The sequence below is a fragment of the Lasiosphaeria miniovina genome (genome assembly GCF_030549165.1).
Source record: "Lasiosphaeria miniovina strain SMH2392-1A chromosome Unknown B0T26scaffold_3, whole genome shotgun sequence".
NCBI classification, from domain to species: Eukaryota; Fungi; Ascomycota; class Sordariomycetes; order Sordariales; family Lasiosphaeriaceae; genus Lasiosphaeria; species Lasiosphaeria miniovina.
The window spans coordinates 3,702,667-3,721,593 of record NW_026848222.1 but is presented as its reverse complement, the minus strand read 5'-3'; the positions used below and the strand labels follow the sequence as shown (position 1 = coordinate 3,721,593).

Genomic DNA, 18,927 nt, shown 5'->3' with positions numbered 1-18,927 from the left:
CACGATGGCTGTTTCAGGTTCTCAGGGCTCGGTCTGTATGTCTAGGAGTTGTGTTTCTCTGCGGGTCTCTGGCCAAATTCTTCGCCTGGGGGTTTCTGCTCCGACCGGCTTTATGGGAATTAAAAATTACTTTATTTTCCTAATCTGTGTCTCGAGGTCTTTCGTGCTATTTTATCAGACGAAATCGCGGGAACGGCGGCCCCTACCTAACTATCATATGTCTTCTTCCGGAAACTAGGCACTCCGGATCTCGTAGGGCTGAAATAAAAGCTGAAATGCATGGGGTTGCATGGGGTTATGCTTCTATTTGAGCGTTGCAGAGTAAGGCGCCTTTCTTCAGTAAGACATACGCTGCCCGTTCTCGGTGGCTACCCGTTCTAGGTGGGACCTATTTCTAGTATTAATCTGTCGCATTTGAGTTTACAGGCGCTGGCAGTTGTCTACTGAAATTGGTTGGCTACCGACGGAAAGCTTGCCGATGAACATCGGCAGGTGTCCGGGAGTGTACTTGGGTATGTACGTGCGTGTGCGTGTTACCGAAGTATGAGGTGGAAGGTCCAGGTTACTAACTTTTCAGGGTCTTAAGGATTCGATCTGCCAGGATGCTGATCTCGAAAATCCCATTGCCCAATAAGACTCCTTACCCTCCGACGTTGCTATACTTTTTCCGACTGTGGGAAGGGTGAGGAGAATCTAGAAAAGCATGTTCGAAAGTACCAAAGTAAACCTAAGATGATGGATGTCGTGCGGAGAAAGGGGGTTGAAGAAAAGGATAACCCTCTTCTTCTGTCAGTTAAACTCTCCCGTCAACAACGAACGGCCTTCTATGTACACATGTATGTATGTACGTTGTACATTTGCTCTCCTTCCCCAAATTCCATTTTTTAAGAATGGCGCACCAGTAAGTGGGGGGGGACGACGATGAATCTATGCTTTCGTCCATCCGAGCCCGCTCCAAGCCCGCTCCAAGCCCAAGGTTTGAAAATGCAGCCGTGTCAATTAATTAGAGTCTGAGTCTAGAAAGAAGTCAAAGGGATGGAATACATCTACCGCTTCCAAATACGTGATATTTGATTTTCCTCCCGCAAGTGGGTAAGGAGGGGGATTGACTGGGAATTTTCCCAATTGCCTACAGGCGCGCTATACATCTATTCGTGCGCATCATTCCCTAAGCAAGATTCTTGCTCGGCATTGGGACAGATGCGGCAACTATCGGCACAAGGTTTCATGCGACGGGGCTACACTATGGTACGAGTCTTTTCATTTGCTCCTTAGTTACCGTGATAGGGCAGGTGATGGACCTGGGGGTGTCGTTTTGAGCCCCGGAGTGAGGAGATTATGCGCGAAGTGGCGGGCTGGACTTGCGACGCAGGATCGAGCGAGGATGGTTGTTGGCGCATGGCAATGTCGCATTCCTGGAACCTTTACTATTTACCTCTCCGACCTGATAGTTAGGTGCGGGTGTCACTGTCGGATAATTGGGTTTATTTATTTACTTTCTGAATGCGGGTAAACGGTCGACGGACTTCGCTATTCGCGAAGCTTGAGGATATTATAGCTCTTCAGCTGGCTTTAAATTTTCGAGGCGGCGACACCAATCAACGCTCCTAATTATTAACATGTTTCTTCATGCACGTTTGTAAATGGCGATGAGGTGTAAGTTTGCAGCGCATTACAAGCATGGGAAATGCGAAGACAAAATTACGGTGCTTCTTTGGGATAATTGATCAATCTAGTTCTTCGACGAGGTAGACAAGGAACCTCAGTCTTTGAGTCTAGACCCAGAATTTACTGTCAGCTCCCAGGAACTTTGCAACTCCGAGACTCGTGCTCATGTTCTGTTTCCCTAATCCCCAAGGGTTCCTAACACTGACGCGTAGACTCGAGTTGAATTTTGAGGGCCTTGCCGACATGTTGAAACGAACAGGTTATCTATGGAACCATCCTACCATGGATGGCCACATAACCTCCATCAGGAGTCACTGGCATCGTTAACAGTGCGGGATGAAGGGGGACACTGAGCATTCGCTCCTCTGACCCCCCCCCTCCCCCAGTTACCTTACCAATAGCTTGCGCGGCCTTTCATTGGACATTGGAGTTCAATTGGCATGTGTTTGTGTTTGATCCCCCTTTGCTCGAAGGATTGCACAAAGGAGAATCACCAAGTCTGGGCGTGAATCTGCAAAATAAAGTCTACAGTGCTAAATTCGTCTACTCTACCTGAATACACAGTCCATTTCCTAGAGGAGACGTGCAGGGAAACTTTAATAGACGATAAATACAGATAGATACCTATTTACAAATATCCAGAAAGCATCAATTCATATAAATTCAAATGCTTTGCTTGTCTCACTTATGGCGGCCCCATTGTAACACGGATCGGATCAGCTGCTTCTAAGCTGTACTCGAATTTTGCACATTTTCTCGAGAGGAAGGCACTGTGTAAGTGCAGCGTCAAGTGCAGGACGCACCTGCCTTAAGGATTGAGCCGTGGAGTTAAGGTTTCTTAGCGCCATTCCGGCAGCTCCAGCCAGGATTGCCCCCCGGTCTTGGCTTCCTGCCACTTGCAGGAGGAAGCCTGTGGATGGGTCACCCGGCCAGACCCCAGCCCCTCGGCCTTTTGGGCCTGCACCTTCCCTCAGGGATCTTATTAACTAGGGACAGAGGAAGAGGAGGTGGACATGAAAAAAAAGATCGAGACGACAACGTATTGCTGTACTTAATTCTTCTGCCGACACATGGCCCGCTGGGTGAATTGCTCACCGCATAACACTGGCTACCTACGACATTCTCTCCTTCTCTCGGAGCCTGTTCGACACCGGCATAGCCGAGTAGGCACAGGTCTTAGGCCGCGCATTTCTGCCACGAAATAATGACGTTGACCCACCGTCGTCTGCAGCGTACGTCACTTAGACTCTGGGTTGATCCAATGGTTGTACACCTCACCTTTGGCGGGAGGAGTACCTAGGACTCAAGGGGTGGAGGGAACATCCCTTAGCACATGCAAAGCGCTTCTCTCCTCTATATTAACGACTAGATTTCTGGGACCTTTGTAGCTGAAGACGTCACTACTAATCACTCGGGGATCAAGACGCGCCAGCCGAGGGTCCAAGAGCTTTCGAGCCTGTTATACCCACATAGGTGACTGGCCCGTGCTGTTCTGTAGCTAGCCTACCTTAGGTAGTTTGAGCTCGAGACGGGTAGCGTCGGACCCGGAAAACGGTTTTGTGACTGGGATATTCCTTCCCTTCATTTTCCGGCCGAAATAGCAGAGACGCGCTCCCTCGGATGGCTTCATATCCTTGACCACATTATCGCAGCCAAACTGCCAGCGGCATTCTGTTGAGGCAGGTAGAATGTAGCGCGTAAAGGTAAACTTCAAGTCGTTGCTAATTAACGTCCAAGGGCAAAACAGACAAAAGGACGTTGGCAAGTTCCCAACGTGTATTCATAGTTTGGCCTGACGCGCTTCCCGTTCTGACATTTCAAAGTCAATTAACCTCGTTCTGAGGATGGGACAAAAACGGATTGGAGGGAAGGATGTTAAACTCGACTAGCGCGCGCACCAAAGCGGCCCCTTCAGCCTTGATATAGACTCCAATCAACGAGTTCCGTGGCATGCAAGCATCACAATTCAATCCCGGCATCTGAAAAAGAGATGGTGGGGGTCTCGAATGTCCTGTGCAGGAAGCCCACCCCCCCATTTCTCTTACCCCGGCTCTGAGCCGCAAGGGTGTCTTGCAAACGTCCGTGCTGCGGTCTCGTTCAGTTAGGCCGATCGAGATGCACCCGACCTATACCGGGGAACTCGAAAGGCCCAGAGATGGTGCGATCTGAGGCCCATCCTCCTTCGTTTCCGCGGAACTAGACCTAGGCCCTGGGTCGCGGCTTTGACCACCGGAGTATACGCCCCTGAGAAAACCCCAAAATAGCCATGTGTGCTTTTTTATTATCTAGAAATGTTTGGCAAAACCAGACTGCAATCCTCACCAGGCGGATGACTCGACAAGTCACGGCTATTAAAAGCAGCGTGATTGAAGCAAACCATTAGCAGCAAACCCGTGATTACCTTCTTGCATTCGTTCACCCGCCGTCCTTGTGAGGTAACTAATATCCTGATGCATCGGTTCCCAACGGCCAATGCATTCGTTTTATCCAAAGAAGTTGTGCTAGTTGTTATGGCTGTCGCAGTGGTCATCGAGGCCAACAACAGATATGCCGGCACGCCCCCTTCCAGCGGGGCGTCTGCCGTGCTATTCCCATCATAGATTACATGTCTTCCACAGAGCAATTCCCACACCGGTTTGGCACCGTCGCTGGCTTGGCGGTGGGTGATGGGGCCGGTTTGTGCATTCATATGTGACCTAGCTGCCGTCGGCACCTTTGCCGCTGCACGAACATGCCCACCTTAACTGGGCCGGAGTCCTGGATCCTTGTGCTAGTGACCGTCTCCACACAGCCCAAACAATTAATCTGCGTGCTGGGACTGTAGAATTGGCCGAGGACTGCTTCATGTGCGCATTCTCCAGCAATGGGCTGGCTGTCTTCCGCTTTTGCGAACTCAGCTGCGGGTGAAGTGGAAGTGATGGGAACGCCGAGCAAGGACGCAATATGGGTGGAGGTGTGTCTGGAGTGACCTCTGCCCGCCGTTTGTCGATATTAGTTGTATTTCCTGACGAATTTGGTACTGTGGCTTTCAATGCATAAGCTTCGAGTGTCCCGTAGGCCGCCGTGCTTCCCCCTCACCCAAAGCTTCTAAACAATCTCGCAGACTTGGGTTCCACGGCACCCAGGTACAGGGCAGCCAGACAGAGGTGCTAGGACCGAGCCGGTTACCCACAGCGGATATGTGGCTTGCTTAAGGTTCGATCGAGCAGGTCGCTGCTGCCGCTATCAGAGACGGCCTGAAGGCGCACGGCCAGATGGGGGGTGGCGGATGGAGAACCAAACACTGGCTGGGACCAAGTTGAGCACACCACTCCACGCCACCCGGCACTGGTTTCTGGGCCGGTGTGGTCTCCGTAGACGGCGGAAGCATTCGTTGTTCATGCTCTGTCCTATAAAGGTACATGTCTGCTGCTGCCGCTGCCCTGCCAGTCTTCACTCTAGACTTCGCGGTAGATCAAGGTCGATATCCATCAACGTGTTCGAACAACGCTACCCAAGAAGCAGCAGAGTTCCTCCTCCATGAGGCAAAGAGAAGACGATTCAACGGCTATTTCTTCAGACCAACGGACCATCAGACGAAGAGGGAATCTGGGGTGACAGAGCTTGGCTACTCCGTCGCTCCTTCTTCGACTGCTCGACTCGACGCGACTAGTCCTCAAACCAGTTACCGTTGCTCCCGCCATCCGCATTGCTCCTGCCGCTACAGGCTTGGACTCTGGTACGGCCATGGCCCCTTCCCCAAGCTTTACGACCTAATTGCTTTACTTCTCTGCTTTGCGTTACTTGCATTACATCTAACTAACCTCGCTACCGTCTTTCTCTTTTTGTAGCAAGTACCATCAGCAACACAATCTACCTTCAGTAGCAACACCACCATCCACACCCCATCCACACCAACAGTCGCTATCATGTCGAGCGACCAGAGGTTCATCAATCTGGAGCCAACATGGAGGGGGTACGTTGCCACGACAAGGGACGCCCTAATTCTCTTTCAGTTAAGCGCCGATAGTCGTCTACACCACGTTCCGCGCCGACCTCACGACAAAGAGCGTGCCGAATTGATCGTGAGCGGCAACACGTTCATCTACGAGGAGAGTTCATCGGGGATAAAGAGGTGGACGGATGGGTTCAACTGGAGCCCAAGCCGTATCCTGGGGAATTTCCTCATATACCGCGAGTTGGAGAAAGCATTCGCGCCGGGCGAGAAGAAGAGGGCAATGAAAAAGAATAAGAACGGCATCACCAAGCTGGCGGACAGGCGTGCCTCAAACGGGAGCGAGCTGCCGAACCTGTCCCAGACCCATCCCGATCTTGATCGCGGCTTGATCGGCTCCCTCGTCGACTCGTATCCCTTCAAGGAGAATGGGCTGATCAAGAAGACGATCAGCATTATCTGGGAAGGATCACCCCACCACCTGGTATCTTACTACAACATTGATGATGTCAAGAGCGGCAAACTGCTGCCAATATCGCAGATAGAGGAGTACAGGAACTTTATGCCACCCACCGAAATCATAGCGGCCCAGAGTTTCCGGGTCCCACTTTGCCAAGAAGACATGCAATACGGGCCTGATCGGGGTCTGCCGACGCAGTTCGACGGAATGACGGAGGGTTGGGAGCTGCAACAGGTTATGGGAGGCATCGGAGGCATGGCATCGCAATACCAGCAGCACCAGCCCGACAGGGCCAATGGTCATCACCAACCCCACCACCAGTACACACTCTTGCCGCACTCGCAACTGCCTCAATACAACCAGCCCTACCACAACCAACCCCAGATGCACCAGTCTCAGCACCAGATGCACCAGTCTCAGCACCAGATGCACCAGATGCACCAGATGCACCAGATGAACCAGATGAGCCAGATGCACCAGATGCACCAGATGCACCAGCCGCAGCACGGGTTGCCTGACCTAAACAGTTACGCGCCATATGATGACAGCGTGTGGTCCAATGGGCCAAGACGTCACGCCTCGGTATCGGCCCTCAGAGGGGAATCCAGGCCCGAGTTCTCGGCACCAGCAACCATCGATCAGCCTTCAAGACGATCGTCAGTACCGTTCAGCTACGCAGGGCAACCCCAAGCCCTTACGGGGCAACACCTGTCACTCACGGCGCAGCGATCAGGTCCTACGAGTCAACAACTAGGATCCATGGGCCAACAACTAGCCGCGGATCTCGACAATCCTGATCTTGGCAATGCTGACCTCGAGCCTAATGGTCACTCTCACTATTCTACTAGTTAGCACGTCTTGTTTTCAAGCTGCTTGTCCTATCCCCTACCTAAGAATTGCTTCCTAGCAAGCAATCATGCTCTCCTCTGGCAATGGCAATCTTGCCAGCAATCCTGCCGCATTTCATCTTTTGTTTCAATTTTTATCTCGTTTCCGGTTGGCTGATGTCTGGTTGGCGTATCATTGGGTTGGGACTAAATCAGATGATTGGCTGAAATCCGTGTTTTGGAGTTGGTGGTCCGAGCTTCATTGATGCGGTCTGTAGCATCACATTTGAAGGGCACTTCAAGATATTGTCGATTGATTGAGGCTTTGCTGCGCTCGGATAAGACATCAAATAATTTTATTCTACATCTTGCGCGCGTTAAATCTACGAGAACCAATTGGATATGGCACCAAAGATACGTATACCTTAGAATTTGGGCTCCGTTGGGGTCGTCTGGTGGATCGTCGCCTCCTGATTCGTAAATCCGGGCCGGTGCTCTTGGCGGCCGCCTGTTGGGTCCGATCCCAACGGGCTCGGGGTTGGTTTGGCCCGGTCGGAACGAGGCCGTCGATTTGGGGGATGGGCTTGTGCGACTTGACCCTGGTGCATGCGGCGGGTGGGAGTGGGTGCACAACTGGCGCGGCTCCACTTCTTCCGACGTGCCGACCGTCGCCGTTGCTCCAATTAAAACGCGCCCCCAGAAATTTCCCATCGTCGTCGCCTTGCATCAGTTCAATCTGTCTTCCTGCTTGCGTGCGTGCGTGCGTGCACACACACTGCCGTGACGCCGTGCGCAAAATCGTTTTGCTAAGGCGCCGTCAATTAAAGCTGCAGAGATACGGCTAGATTACGAATACGGATTTTTCTTCTCTCTCTTTTCCCCGCCTCTCCATTGGGCCCCGGTGGAGTCATTTGCGGCGGCCGTCGCAGCAGCAGCACAGCGACACAGTTTGGACGCGGCCGAGGTGAAAGGGGCGCGTGACGTGACGTAGTCGTGGGTGTGGGTGTGGGTGTGTGTGAGTGAGAGGGTACAAGGTGTAGGTACCAACCCCAAACCAGCCAGGTGTCTCCGATATTTTATTTTGCATTTGTGCCTCATTCCGTCCCGTCTCTTGGACATGGAGTGTGTGTAGAGAGATGTGCTTGCTGATTCCATGGGATCTAGGAACCACGCGAGTTCTGCCGGTTTTGTAGGTTCTGCAGCCAGAGAGAACCCCCTTGGCTTAACTTCTCTCGTGCATCTCGACAAAATCTTGCGGACTGGCAGGTGGCTTGGCGCCGAGGCAAGCTTCACAGGTACTTCGTATTCGCTTTTGCTTCAAGTCTCGAACAGGGACTTGTACTTGGCCCGACCAGAGCCAAACTATCTGGACAGGAGAGTCATTGGCCCCGCCCACCTACCAGGACCTGTCTGGTCTATCCGGGCCTCATCTGCGTGCGTACCGAGGCGAGACGGTGAGGTACCGCTGAACGAGCACATCGAGGGCTTGGAAGAGGATCCGATAGACTTCAGGCTAGCCTCCACCTCCCTTCCGTCGTAGCAATGCCTCGGCTGAACGGCTGCAGCCCTACCGGCGCCCTGCTTCGTCCTGGGCCGCGTCGTCAACTGCTGCTGCTGCTACTGCCAAACAAGGCGGCATGTTGCCGTCGCGAGGCCCACTTCTCTGCTTCTGCCCCTTTTTCGAAAAAGGAGGCAAGGCAACATCGGGCACTCTCATCATGCGCTGGCACGGGCGCTGTCCAACGAGCATGTAGTGTCATTCATGGGCATCGGGGGTCGCTCAAGCGGCCAACCTGCCCAGCAACGCACCAGCCACAATCCCATCTGCAGCTCCTGCAGGTCCAGGCCAGGCATTTTGCCGTCTCGAGGAGGTCGAGGGCCCAGAACCCCGAAGATCCATTGTATGATGACCCTTTCTTGTAATTAGCTTTCTTCCCCAACGGACAGCCTTTCCCTCACCTGCCACTCCCAAAACTGGACCTGTGCTAACAAACATGGCTGTCTTTCCTGCTCTGGTGGCCTCCTTCTGTCAACCTGTTCAACTGCCGCTTGTCCCGGTAATGATGCTAACATGTTGCCCGCTGTAGACCGGGTTCTTCGCACAAGAACAATGATGCACCAGAGCCGCGTCGCGGCATCATCAACAAGGTGCTGCCATCGTTGGCCAGGAAGGCGATCAGTCGCGAAAATATTTACACCATCCCCAACTGGCTGACCGCCTCGCGACTAGTGGCTGCCCCGTTCGTCGGCTACTGCATTCTGCACGACCACTATGCCTGGGCGCTTGGTCTGTTTGCTTACGCCGGCATCACCGACCTGCTCGACGGGTGGATCGCCCGCAGGTGGAACCTCGGGACCGTCGTCGGCACTGTCATTGACCCCATGGCCGACAAGATTCTCATGACAGTGCTGACGGTGGCGCTGGCCACCAAGGGCGCCCTACCATTCTGGCTTGCCGGACTGATTCTCGGCCGCGACTTTGCCCTCGGCATCGCCGCCATCTACTACCGATGGATCTCGCTGCCGCCGCCCAAGACCATGGCGCGCTACTGGGACTTCTCCCTACCCTCTGCCGAGGTCCGGCCTACCACCATCAGCAAGTACAACACGGCCCTGCAGCTCGGGCTCATGGGTCTGACGACTGTCGCTCCCGTGGTGCCCTCGCTGGATCTAGGCACACCGCTAGGCGTGATGCAGTAAGTGTCCCTCTCATTTCCGCTCCAGTCCTATTCTTCGAAGCAATCCCCATCAATACTCCATTTCCTGCTCCCTTATATTGCCAGCTTATGTTCTCCTTCCTATACTCTCGCCCCCCTTTCCCTCCATCAGCGCTTGAAAGTGAGCTCGACGCCGCCCATAGTTACTGATTGGCATTTTAGATACGTAGTTGCCGTGACTACCGTCTGGAGTGGCGCTAGCTATGTCTACAGCAAAGACGCCGTCAAGATACTCTCGCAGCCACAACAAGGTGAGGCTGAAGAGAATGAGCAGACTAAGAAGTGAAGAGTCGGTGCCTGTGCAAGATACTCCGGATGTCTTGGATTTGCGGTGCTTTTGTCGCTGCTGTCACGCTACTTCCTCTGATCAGCTGTTGCCTGTATAATTATGCCACTACAGAGCTTGGTTAGAGTGGCGCATATGTGATAACTCATTAGCGCGTGTAACACCACCAAAATAGCATGCGTGGATAGCGAGCATTGTATAAAGAGAGCGTGTATTATTTATGAAGGCGGTTCGTTCAGACATGTATATCGTACTCATTAGTCGTACCTGTTGGTCGGAACTTGTTTTTAACTATTCATGACGGTTGTCAAGGTAAGCTTTTGAATCATCAATGAAGAACGTGGTCGCGTGGTGACGGTGCGTGTGTATCTCATTTTCTTTAATATACTTATTTTTCAACAGTCCTCGTGTAGAATAAAGTAACTGGCTGGCGCACTCGTGTGTTCTCGATGGTTGCCGTTTCTCGGTCGGTGGAACACAGTACACTTATGGATCCTGATCACTGTCTTTTACTGTGTCTTCACATACTTCCAACGGCAAAGATAAGCTCACGTTTCCTTGTACCGTAATAACAACGGCGGCTGCCAAGATCAGAGTAGGTAGGGAGGCCGTTATGTCTCTATCTTGACATGTTAGTCTGCCAAGAATTTGTCCCGCCGCGCGCTCAGGTTTTATGTGAGATTGTTTTTATTGACAAGTTGCCGTGGTGATGGTCCAACCCCTTTTCGACGTCTCTCACAGCACGAGGAATCTGCACCTATCTAGCCTACAAACTCAAACCATGGACCGTGTGGTGCTTACAAAATATTCAAAGTCACACACAACCGGATAAATGTAATTTTTATTTTTATTTTTCAAATTTTTTTTTCATTACACGCATGCAACCTCTGGGGCTATGGCGAGGCTAGTGGGTATATGTAATTAACCCAACATCGACATGCTCGATCCTTGTTTACTAGACACAGCATTCGGGGGTTTCGGTTGTCTAGACCTTCACGCTGCACGACTGAAGACAGCGATCTCAGGCTTGGTGCTGCGGTGATGAACGAGAAAAAAACATGATAAATACTGACATGGAATATAATCATGGATAGAAGTAGTTTCTTTTCGAAATAAATACACAAGGAAGTAGGAACCCCGAAGAAAGACGAGCACAGGTAGGTAAATACAACATTTCGGATAAAATACACCGGGCGCCGCCAACCGCAATCATCTAGATACCGACCGCTCTCCGTCTAAAGATGTTCCCGTCGAGATTACCCAATACACAGCGCAGCCGTCTGTTTTTGATTTTGTATATACAGTACAGTCCCCATATCCAACTCTGAGCGACACACATTCCATTCACTAAAATGTCAAAGTCACAACCATGACGTCTGTTTTTACAGGGCGGCGACCCTGGACTGGGCGTCCAGGGCGGCGAGGTCCTGGTCGCCTCCGGCAGTAGCGGTCAGGGCGGCGAGGTCGGCGTCATAGCCGCCGCGGCCGCCGCGGCCTCCGCGGGTAACGTGGCGGAGCAGGACGAGGGAGCCAGCGGGGGTCATGGACTCGAGGCGGCGGGCCTGGGCGAGGGTCTCGGGGCGGGCGGTGCGGAGCACCTCCTTCTCGGAGTGGGACAGGCCGTCGATGGCGTCGTAGTCGAGGTCGAGGGGCAGGCCCAGGGCCTCGTCGCGCTCCAGGCGCTCGTGCTGGGCCTCGTGCTGGCGGACGTAGGGGGTGTAGGCCGACTCGACGCTGATGCGCTCGAACAGGAGCGTCGGGAACTTGCCGATGCCCGGGACGAGCCCGTTGAGTTTCTGGAGGATGTCCACCATGTCGTGCTCCGGGCTGGCCATGAAGGCCATGGTTAGGGCCTCGAGCCCGTTGCGCATGCGGGAGTCGGAGCGCACGTGGATCCCAGCCGCCTGCAGCGTCTGCGCGCTGTGCCGCGATGACTGGAGCAGGTTGAGCAGCTCGCCTGCCTGCTCGCGCTGGTCCTCGAAGTGGCGCCAGCGCACGTCGCCTACGACGCCCCAGGAGCGGCCGAGGGCCGTCAGGCGCGTGTCGGCGTTGTCGGAGCGGGCCGTCATGCGGAACTCGCTGCGCGACGTGAACATGCGGTACGGCTCCGACACACCCTTGGTGACGAGGTCGTCGATCATGATGCCGATGTAGGCGTCGGCGCGGCTGAGGCGGATGCCCGGCAGGCCGAGGGCGGCGCGGCCGGCGTTGATGCCCGCCACGACGCCCTGGCCGGCGGCCTCCTCGTAGCCCGTGGTGCCGTTGATCTGCCCCGCCAGGAACAGGCCCCGGATGAGCTTGGTCTCGAGCGTGCGCTTGAGGCTGCGCGGGTCCACGTAGTCGTACTCGACGCCGTAGCCGGGCTGCAGCATGACCACGTCCTCGAGGCCCGCGATGGTGCGCAGCGCCCGCTCCTGCGCCTCGGCCGGTATTGTCATGCTCAGGCCGTTGGGGTAGACGACGTCGTTGTCGTAGCCCTCGGGCTCGAGCCAGACGATGTGCTTCTCGCGGTCGGCAAAGCGTATGATCTTGGACTCGAGCGAGGGGCAGTACCGGGGCCCCCTGACCGTCTCGCGGATGTGGATGGTCTTGTCGAGATTGTCTCGCACAATTTGGTGGGTAGCTGCGTTGGTGTAGGTGGAAAAGCAAGACAGCTGCTCCGTCGCGACAACGGTGCTGTTCAGGTAGCTGAAGGGGTTCGGCGGGTCATCGCCAAGCTGCTCGTCCAGCGTGTGCAGCTTGATGCTCTTCCTGTCGAGGCGCGGCGGCGTGCCCGTCTTCAACCTCCCGAGCTGGAAACCGGCGTCTTTGAGCGACTTGCTGAGGCCAAAAGTGGCATCCTCGCCAATGCGCCCGGCCGGGTACACTTCGAGGCCGATGTGTATCTCGCCGCTGAGAAAGGTGCCGGTTGTGATGACGACCTGGCTGGTGGGCAGCACCTCGCCCGACTCGAGGCGGACACCAGCGATCTTGGTCTTGGCCGGGTTCGCAGCGTCGTCGTTGTCGGCGAGGACAATGTCGGAGACTTTGCCGAGGACGACGGAGAGGTTGGGGTACGACTCGAGCTCGTCGCGCATGTGCTTCTTGTAGAGGGCGCGGTCGATCTGGGCGCGGGGGCCCCAGACGGCGGGCCCCTTGCTGCGGTTCAGCACGCGGAACTGGACGCCGGCCTTGTCGATTATGCGGCCGGCCAGCCCGTCGAGAGCGTCAATCTCGCGGAGGATGGTGCCCTTGCCGATGCCGCCGAAGCTGGGGTTGCACGAGCAGGTGCCTAGGTTGTCGACGTCAGGCGTGATCAGGGCCGTCTTCGCGCCAGCGCGGGCTGCCGCTGCGCACGCCTCGGCTCCCGCATGGCCTCCGCCCACGACAATGACATCGAACGGCCTATTGTTGGTTGGCAAAGATGTCGAGGTTAGTCGCAGAGGCCAATGGGACCTCTATATAATTTATTTCATTTTTTATTTCTTCTGTCTGGTCGCTCACCTCGAGTCGGCGCCAACCGTGGCAAATGCCCTCGTCGCCCTCCTTTTCCCGTCTTGTCCAATTGCGCCTGAGAGGCGGGCGCATGGCCGAATTGGCCTTCCAAAGAGGAGGCCCCTGGGCAGACGGAGCATTGCCATCGTCATGGCTAGTCGAGAGGGTTGTGCCGGCCTCGGCCAAAATGCTGTAAATGTCTCCAGGCTAGGGTGGGTAGGGAATTCGCGATCGGATCAATGCGGGTTGCAAAATAATTTGTTGCCAGACTCGGCGATAGGAAATGACAGCGCCGTGACAAGCAAAGCGCGCCCCGCTATCGGCACCCCACCGCCGCACCTCTATCGCCTGGGAACACCTGCACTTTAGCACCACTGCCCTGCCCTGTGAGAACGGCTTTGCGCCTGGGCTGTCTCGAAGCTCAGTTCTAGGAATAGGATTGAGTTTTAATTGGCACCTTGCTCACGAGTTTCGTTTCTTTTGACGAGAGGAATTGCGTTCATGCCTAGGCAAGTGATAGCCTTGGAAACTTTGGGATGCAACCCCAGGAAGAACACCACAACTTGATCACACACCCGGCTTGCTGGTGTCTTGTTGACAAAGTGGAATTGCTTGGTATCATGAAGAGCATATGCAACACCGCTGTTTCGTACAAATATGGACGGTTGTGATCGACCCAGCGTCGACGCGTCGACTAGCCAAAATCCCGACTCCCACTAGTAATATACAGCACACCCCCCTCGCACCCAACAGGCTCAATTGCTCAACACCCGTTCACACGCCCCAAGGAGAATATGAGAGAGAGTGAGATGCGTGGAGCTTCAGAGCGCACCCGCATCAAAAGCGAAGGGGTGGCGCTCTAGGCCTCCCGCCATCGCTCTACTCATCGCTGTGCTGCTCCTCGGCACCGCGCCTCAGAACCTCAAACTGCCCTGTTTCCCCCTCATCGGATTAGCAGCTAGTCCAGTTAAATTGAGAGACAAAACGACTTACGGTGTAGAATCTTGAAGGCCGTGTGTTTCTTGCCCTCGGAGTCTTCGTACTTGTCTACGACGGCCTCACCCGAGACAAAGAGCTGAGTACTGTTGCGAGACGAGAAGAAGGAAGTTAGCCAGCCAGCCAGCTATCAGCAGTCCTGGGAAGAAGTAGTAATGGAACGTACCCCTTGGGCAGGGACAGGATGTAGTCGCGGCGCGGCCCCTCCTGCTCAAAGCATGTGACGTTGAACCAGCTCGTCGTCCTCTCGTCGCTGCCCCTGCTGGGCGGGTTGGAGCTGGCGAGGGTGTAGCGCACAATCTCCTTGCCGGTGCTGGTCGGCCTCAGCTCGGGCTGCGCGGCGAGGCGGCCGACGACGTTGATGTGCGCGACGGGGCGGGCCGGCGTCGAGCTGAAGGCTCTCGCCATGGGCCGCGCGGCGGCGACGGCGCGCGACGAGGTGCGAAAAAGAGCAGACATTGTCTTTGCTCGGGCTATTTTGGTGGTGCTCGGGTTGATTGGAGTGGTGATGGCTGGGTGCGCGGGTCTGTAGGTTGTCTGTCTGTCGTGCGTTGGGTGGTCGAGATGTCGGTCAAAAAGCAATCCGTATCGCGAACAAAAAGTGCAAATTTCCCCGATTGCGTCGCGACGGCCTGCGTGCCTGTCACATTGACGCGACCCGAGGTGGCCCCTGCGGTCCGTCTCCAATTGGCTAGGGTTGGACGTGGCCGAAATAAGCTTTAACCCTGGGTTCTGAACAGGCAACAGCCGCACTAAGAACACAACGCCAGGCAGGGAAGGCAGGAAGGTCGTTTCCAACTTGTTCACAAATTTCCTGTTTCCCAAACTTCCTGTTTCCAATTACTTTTCCCACAAGGCCGTCTTCTGTTTTAATTCTCTTCATGTGATTTGACGGAGTTGCCACTTTTTGGTGTCGTAATGCCGGCCATGGCTGCTGGGTGATCAAATTCCATCTCGACCTCAACAACTTGTCCACTAAACCGGGTAGCTTGCAATTGACAACTTGTCGCTCACTCGACTCGATACACCAGCCCCTTGCACCGTGACTTCAACCAAGCTAAAGGAGAAGCAATTACCTTGCCAAACCCGTCTTTGCATCGGATTTGCGTTCCCATTCCTAAACTAGGCTCAAGCTCGTCCAAAATGAGCAGACCAAACAGGCCGAAATCCCCAGACGAGGACGCAATCGATGAGGATGACAGACAATATGGCGCTGGGCCCATTGGCCTTCAAGAAATAGACAAGCAGTAGGTCATGTGCTGCGAGCACGCCGGCCCTGACCCGAGTTGCTATTCGGCATGCTGATACCCATCGTAGGTTCAACGACAGGCCGCGGAACCACTCCAAGACGTTTCTGTTCTCTGAGCTCTTCAAGTCCTTGTTCACCCCCCTAATGGAGTGCAAGCCGCATAGCTCTGGTCCCATTGCTGCCGCCGGGCGATCCAGGCCTAGGCACCGCGGTGCTGGCGGCACCTCAACAGTATCATACCACGAGCAGCGCCGCCATGTCATCGAGCGCTTTATGACGCGCTGGCGCGACGAGGTCGGCAATGACTTCTACCCTGCCATGCGCCTCATCCTGCCCGATAAGGACCGCGACCGCGGCGTCTACGGCCTCAAGGAGAACACCATCGGCAAGCTGCTGGTTAAAGTTATGAAAATTGACCGTAACTCTGAGGATGGTTACAACCTGATGCACTGGAAGCTGCCTGGCCAGGGCGCCAAGGCTGGTGACTTTGCCGGCCGCTGCTTCGAGGTCGTTGCCAAGCGCCAGATGCGCACCCAGCCCGGAAACCTTACCATTGCCGATGTCAACGTGCTGTTGGACCGGCTTGCTGGCGCCAGCGGCGAAGCAGAGCAGCTGCCCATCTTCGACGAGTTCTACCTGAACATGAATGCCGAGGAGCTGATGTGGCTGATCCGCATCATTCTCAAAGACATGAAGGTTGGCGCCACCGAGAGGACGTTCCTGAGCCTGTGGCACCCCGATGCCGAGGCCCTGTTCAGTGTGTCGTCGAGTCTGAGGCGCGTGTGCTGGGAGCTGTGGGACCCCGAAAACCGCCTCGAGGAGCAAAAGACGGACATTACGCTCATGCAGTGCTTCCAGCCGCAGCTCGCCCAGTTCCAGATGTCTCCCACGTTCGCCAGGCTGGCCTCCAATCTCGGCGTCACCGAGGCGTATCCAGTCTTTTGGATCGAGGAGAAGCTCGACGGCGAGAGGATGCAGATGCATATGGAGGAAGATGCCTCGGTGCCTGGCGGCTTCCGGTTTGCCTTCTGGTCCCGAAAGGCAAAAGAGTACACGCATCTCTATGGCAATGGCTTGCGAGACGACAATGCCGCCCTGACACGCCATCTCGGGGATGCATTCGACAGCGGGGTCCGAAACCTCATTCTCGACGGCGAGATGATCACATGGGACCCCGAGCTCGACAAAATGGTTGCCTTTGGTACGCTCAAGACTGCGGCCCTGGAGCAACAGAAGAATCCATTTCATACGGGCCCGCGGCCTCTATTTCGCGTCTTCGACATTCTCCTCTTGAACGACAAAGCCCTGACCGACTACACACTCAAGGACCGTCACATGGCTCTCGAAAGAGCTGTCCGAAATGTAGACCGTCGGCTGGAAATCCACCCGTATGTCGAGGCCAAATCCGCCGACGAGATCGAGCCGCTGCTCCGCAAGGTGGTCGCCGAAGCCTCGGAGGGCCTCGTCCTCAAGAACCCCCGCTCACGATACCAGCTCAACAGCCGCAACAACGACTGGATTAAGGTAAAACCCGAGTACATGTCCGAATTTGGCGAGTCTATTGACTGTGTCGTGGTCGGTGGGTACTTTGGATCCGGCCACAGGGGCGGGACGCTGTCGAGCTTCTTGTGCGGACTGCGCGTCGGCGAGAACTTTGTCAAGACTGGCGCGAGCCCAGAGAAGTGTCTCAGCTTCTGCAAGGTGGGCGGCGGCTTCAAGGCCGAGGACTACGCCGAGATCAGACACCATACCGAGGGGAAGTGGAAGGACTGGGACAGCGCTAAGCCCCCCTCCGAGTTCATCGAGCTTGGCGGCGGCGAACGCCACCAGTTTGAGAAGCCAGACGTCTGGGTCCAGCCCAAGGATTCGGTCGTCATCTCCGTCAAGGCCGCGTCCATTGCCCAGTCGGATCAGTTCGCCATCGGCTGGACGCTCCGGTTCCCGCGCTTCCGCAAGCTCCGCATGGATAAGGCTTGGGACGGCGGCCTAGACATTGACGAGCTTGAGGCGCTCAGGGGCAAGGTCAACCGGGAGGAGAAGGAGCGCAAGGCCATGGAGATGGAGAGCCGCAAGCGCAAGCCCACCAAGCGCATCAAACAGGAACCGGTCATTGCAGGAACGGACCCTTCGGCGGCGCCCGCCGAGTTCGACATCCGCAAGCCGAAGAGCGAGCTCTTCCGGGGCCTCAACTTTTGCGTCTTGTCCGAGGCCGTGAAGCCCGCCAAGATGTCGAAGCCCGCTCTCGAGAAGCTGATCAAGGAGAACGGCGGCCGCATTCACCAGAGCGTCGACAGGGGCTCGGGGATGATCATAGTAGCCGACAAGAACGTCGTGAAAGTAGCGAGCCTGAAAAAGGCTGGCGACGCGGACATTGTGCGGCCAAAGTGGATCTTCGACTGTCTCGCCCAGTCCGACGGCGAGGGCTATCTGGTCCCCTTTGAGAAGGGCCACCTGCTCCACGCCACCGAATCAATGGCGGCGGTGGCGGAGAAAAACACGGACTGCTTTGGCGACAGCTATGCGCGCGACATTGACGTGGCGGAGCTGGTCGGCATACTCGACCACATGCCGACGACCGGCCGAAACGACGAGGAGGACGAATTTGAAGACAGCAGCAGCGTGGCGTTCGATGCCGGCCGCTTCCTAGACCAGCTCGAGGAGCACGGCCACGGGCTCGACGACCTGAAGAGCTTCCTCTTCCGGAGGTGCCGCGTGTATTTCGCTCTGGGCCAGGGCGTCTCAGAAGGCCAGGCGCTCAAGCTGCGCAAGCACGTCCTGTTCGGCAACGGGCACGTCACAAGCGGCGTAGAGGACGAGACGGTCACCCATGTCGTCATCATTGGGAAGGACGCCGCGTCGGAGCGTGAGGCCGCCGCAGACGTGCGGTACCGCGTCTCGGCGCGCAGTGCTGTCCCCCGCATTGTCACGCAGCGGTGGGTCGAGGACTGCTGGGGAGAGGGCACCCTGGTAGACGAGGAGGAATATGCGCCGAGCTAGACAGACTGGAGAGGTCGGGGTAGCTTATATTCTGTGAATTCGGTTGGGTAGACTCTGCACGTAGAGCAAGGGGAATGTTCACATGTGTGGATAACGAATATGACTTGATGGATGGCAAGAAACCAAAAGAAGAGAACGAAGCATGATTTGGGGGTTTATATCGAGTATTATCTCACGCGAGTCGTAGAGTTTGTGGGAACTGAGGTATTGACATTACTTGTTGAACACCCCCTATTATCGGGATGTGGCGTGGATGTACGGATACGGATATGTGTTTATGGAAAAAAGACATGGTATCATCTCCCTCGAAGCCCTGCCT

General features: G+C 55.5%; 5 protein-coding genes across 5 annotated transcripts; 3 read left to right on the top strand and 2 right to left on the bottom strand.

Moving 5' to 3' along the window:
• Nucleotides 1-5,576: 5,576 nt before the first annotated feature.
• On the top strand, nucleotides 5,577-6,212 carry B0T26DRAFT_641336 (Gti1/Pac2 family-domain-containing protein; the record flags this gene model as incomplete). The annotated part of the gene is made up of 1 exon (XM_060437326.1): nucleotides 5,577-6,212. A coding segment is annotated over one exon (636 nt), but the record flags the coding sequence as incomplete, so codon positions are not given.
• Nucleotides 6,213-8,607: 2,395 nt separating this feature from the next.
• Nucleotides 8,608-9,892, top strand: B0T26DRAFT_739843 (uncharacterized protein; the record flags this gene model as incomplete). The annotated part of the gene is made up of 3 exons (XM_060443767.1): nucleotides 8,608-8,639; nucleotides 9,058-9,585; nucleotides 9,769-9,892. 3 exons carry the CDS (start codon nucleotides 8,608-8,610, stop codon nucleotides 9,890-9,892), a joined length of 684 nt encoding a protein of 227 aa, XP_060298632.1.
• A 1,084-nt stretch (nucleotides 9,893-10,976) lies between these two features.
• On the bottom strand, nucleotides 10,977-13,640 carry B0T26DRAFT_703634 (glucose inhibited division protein A-domain-containing protein). The gene is made up of 2 exons (XM_060441682.1): nucleotides 13,376-13,640; nucleotides 10,977-13,276 (listed from the first exon to the last, which is right to left on the bottom strand). Exons 1-2 carry the CDS (start codon nucleotides 13,516-13,518, stop codon nucleotides 11,275-11,277), a joined length of 2,145 nt encoding a protein of 714 aa, XP_060298631.1. The 5' UTR covers nucleotides 13,519-13,640; the 3' UTR covers nucleotides 10,977-11,274.
• Nucleotides 13,641-13,840: 200 nt separating this feature from the next.
• Nucleotides 13,841-14,976, bottom strand: B0T26DRAFT_703633 (uncharacterized protein). Its single transcript, XM_060441681.1, has 3 exons — nucleotides 14,529-14,976; nucleotides 14,360-14,448; nucleotides 13,841-14,298 (listed from the first exon to the last, which is right to left on the bottom strand). The coding sequence occupies exons 1-3, from the start codon at nucleotides 14,819-14,821 to the stop codon at nucleotides 14,246-14,248; spliced, it is 435 nt and encodes a 144-aa protein (XP_060298630.1). The 5' UTR covers nucleotides 14,822-14,976; the 3' UTR covers nucleotides 13,841-14,245.
• Nucleotides 14,977-15,505: 529 nt separating this feature from the next.
• B0T26DRAFT_643067 (uncharacterized protein) lies at nucleotides 15,506-18,608 on the top strand (the record flags this gene model as incomplete). Its single annotated transcript, XM_060437503.1, has 2 exons — nucleotides 15,506-15,609; nucleotides 15,692-18,608. 2 exons carry the CDS (start codon nucleotides 15,506-15,508, stop codon nucleotides 18,606-18,608), a joined length of 3,021 nt encoding a protein of 1,006 aa, XP_060298629.1.
• Nucleotides 18,609-18,927: the final 319 nt, after the last annotated feature.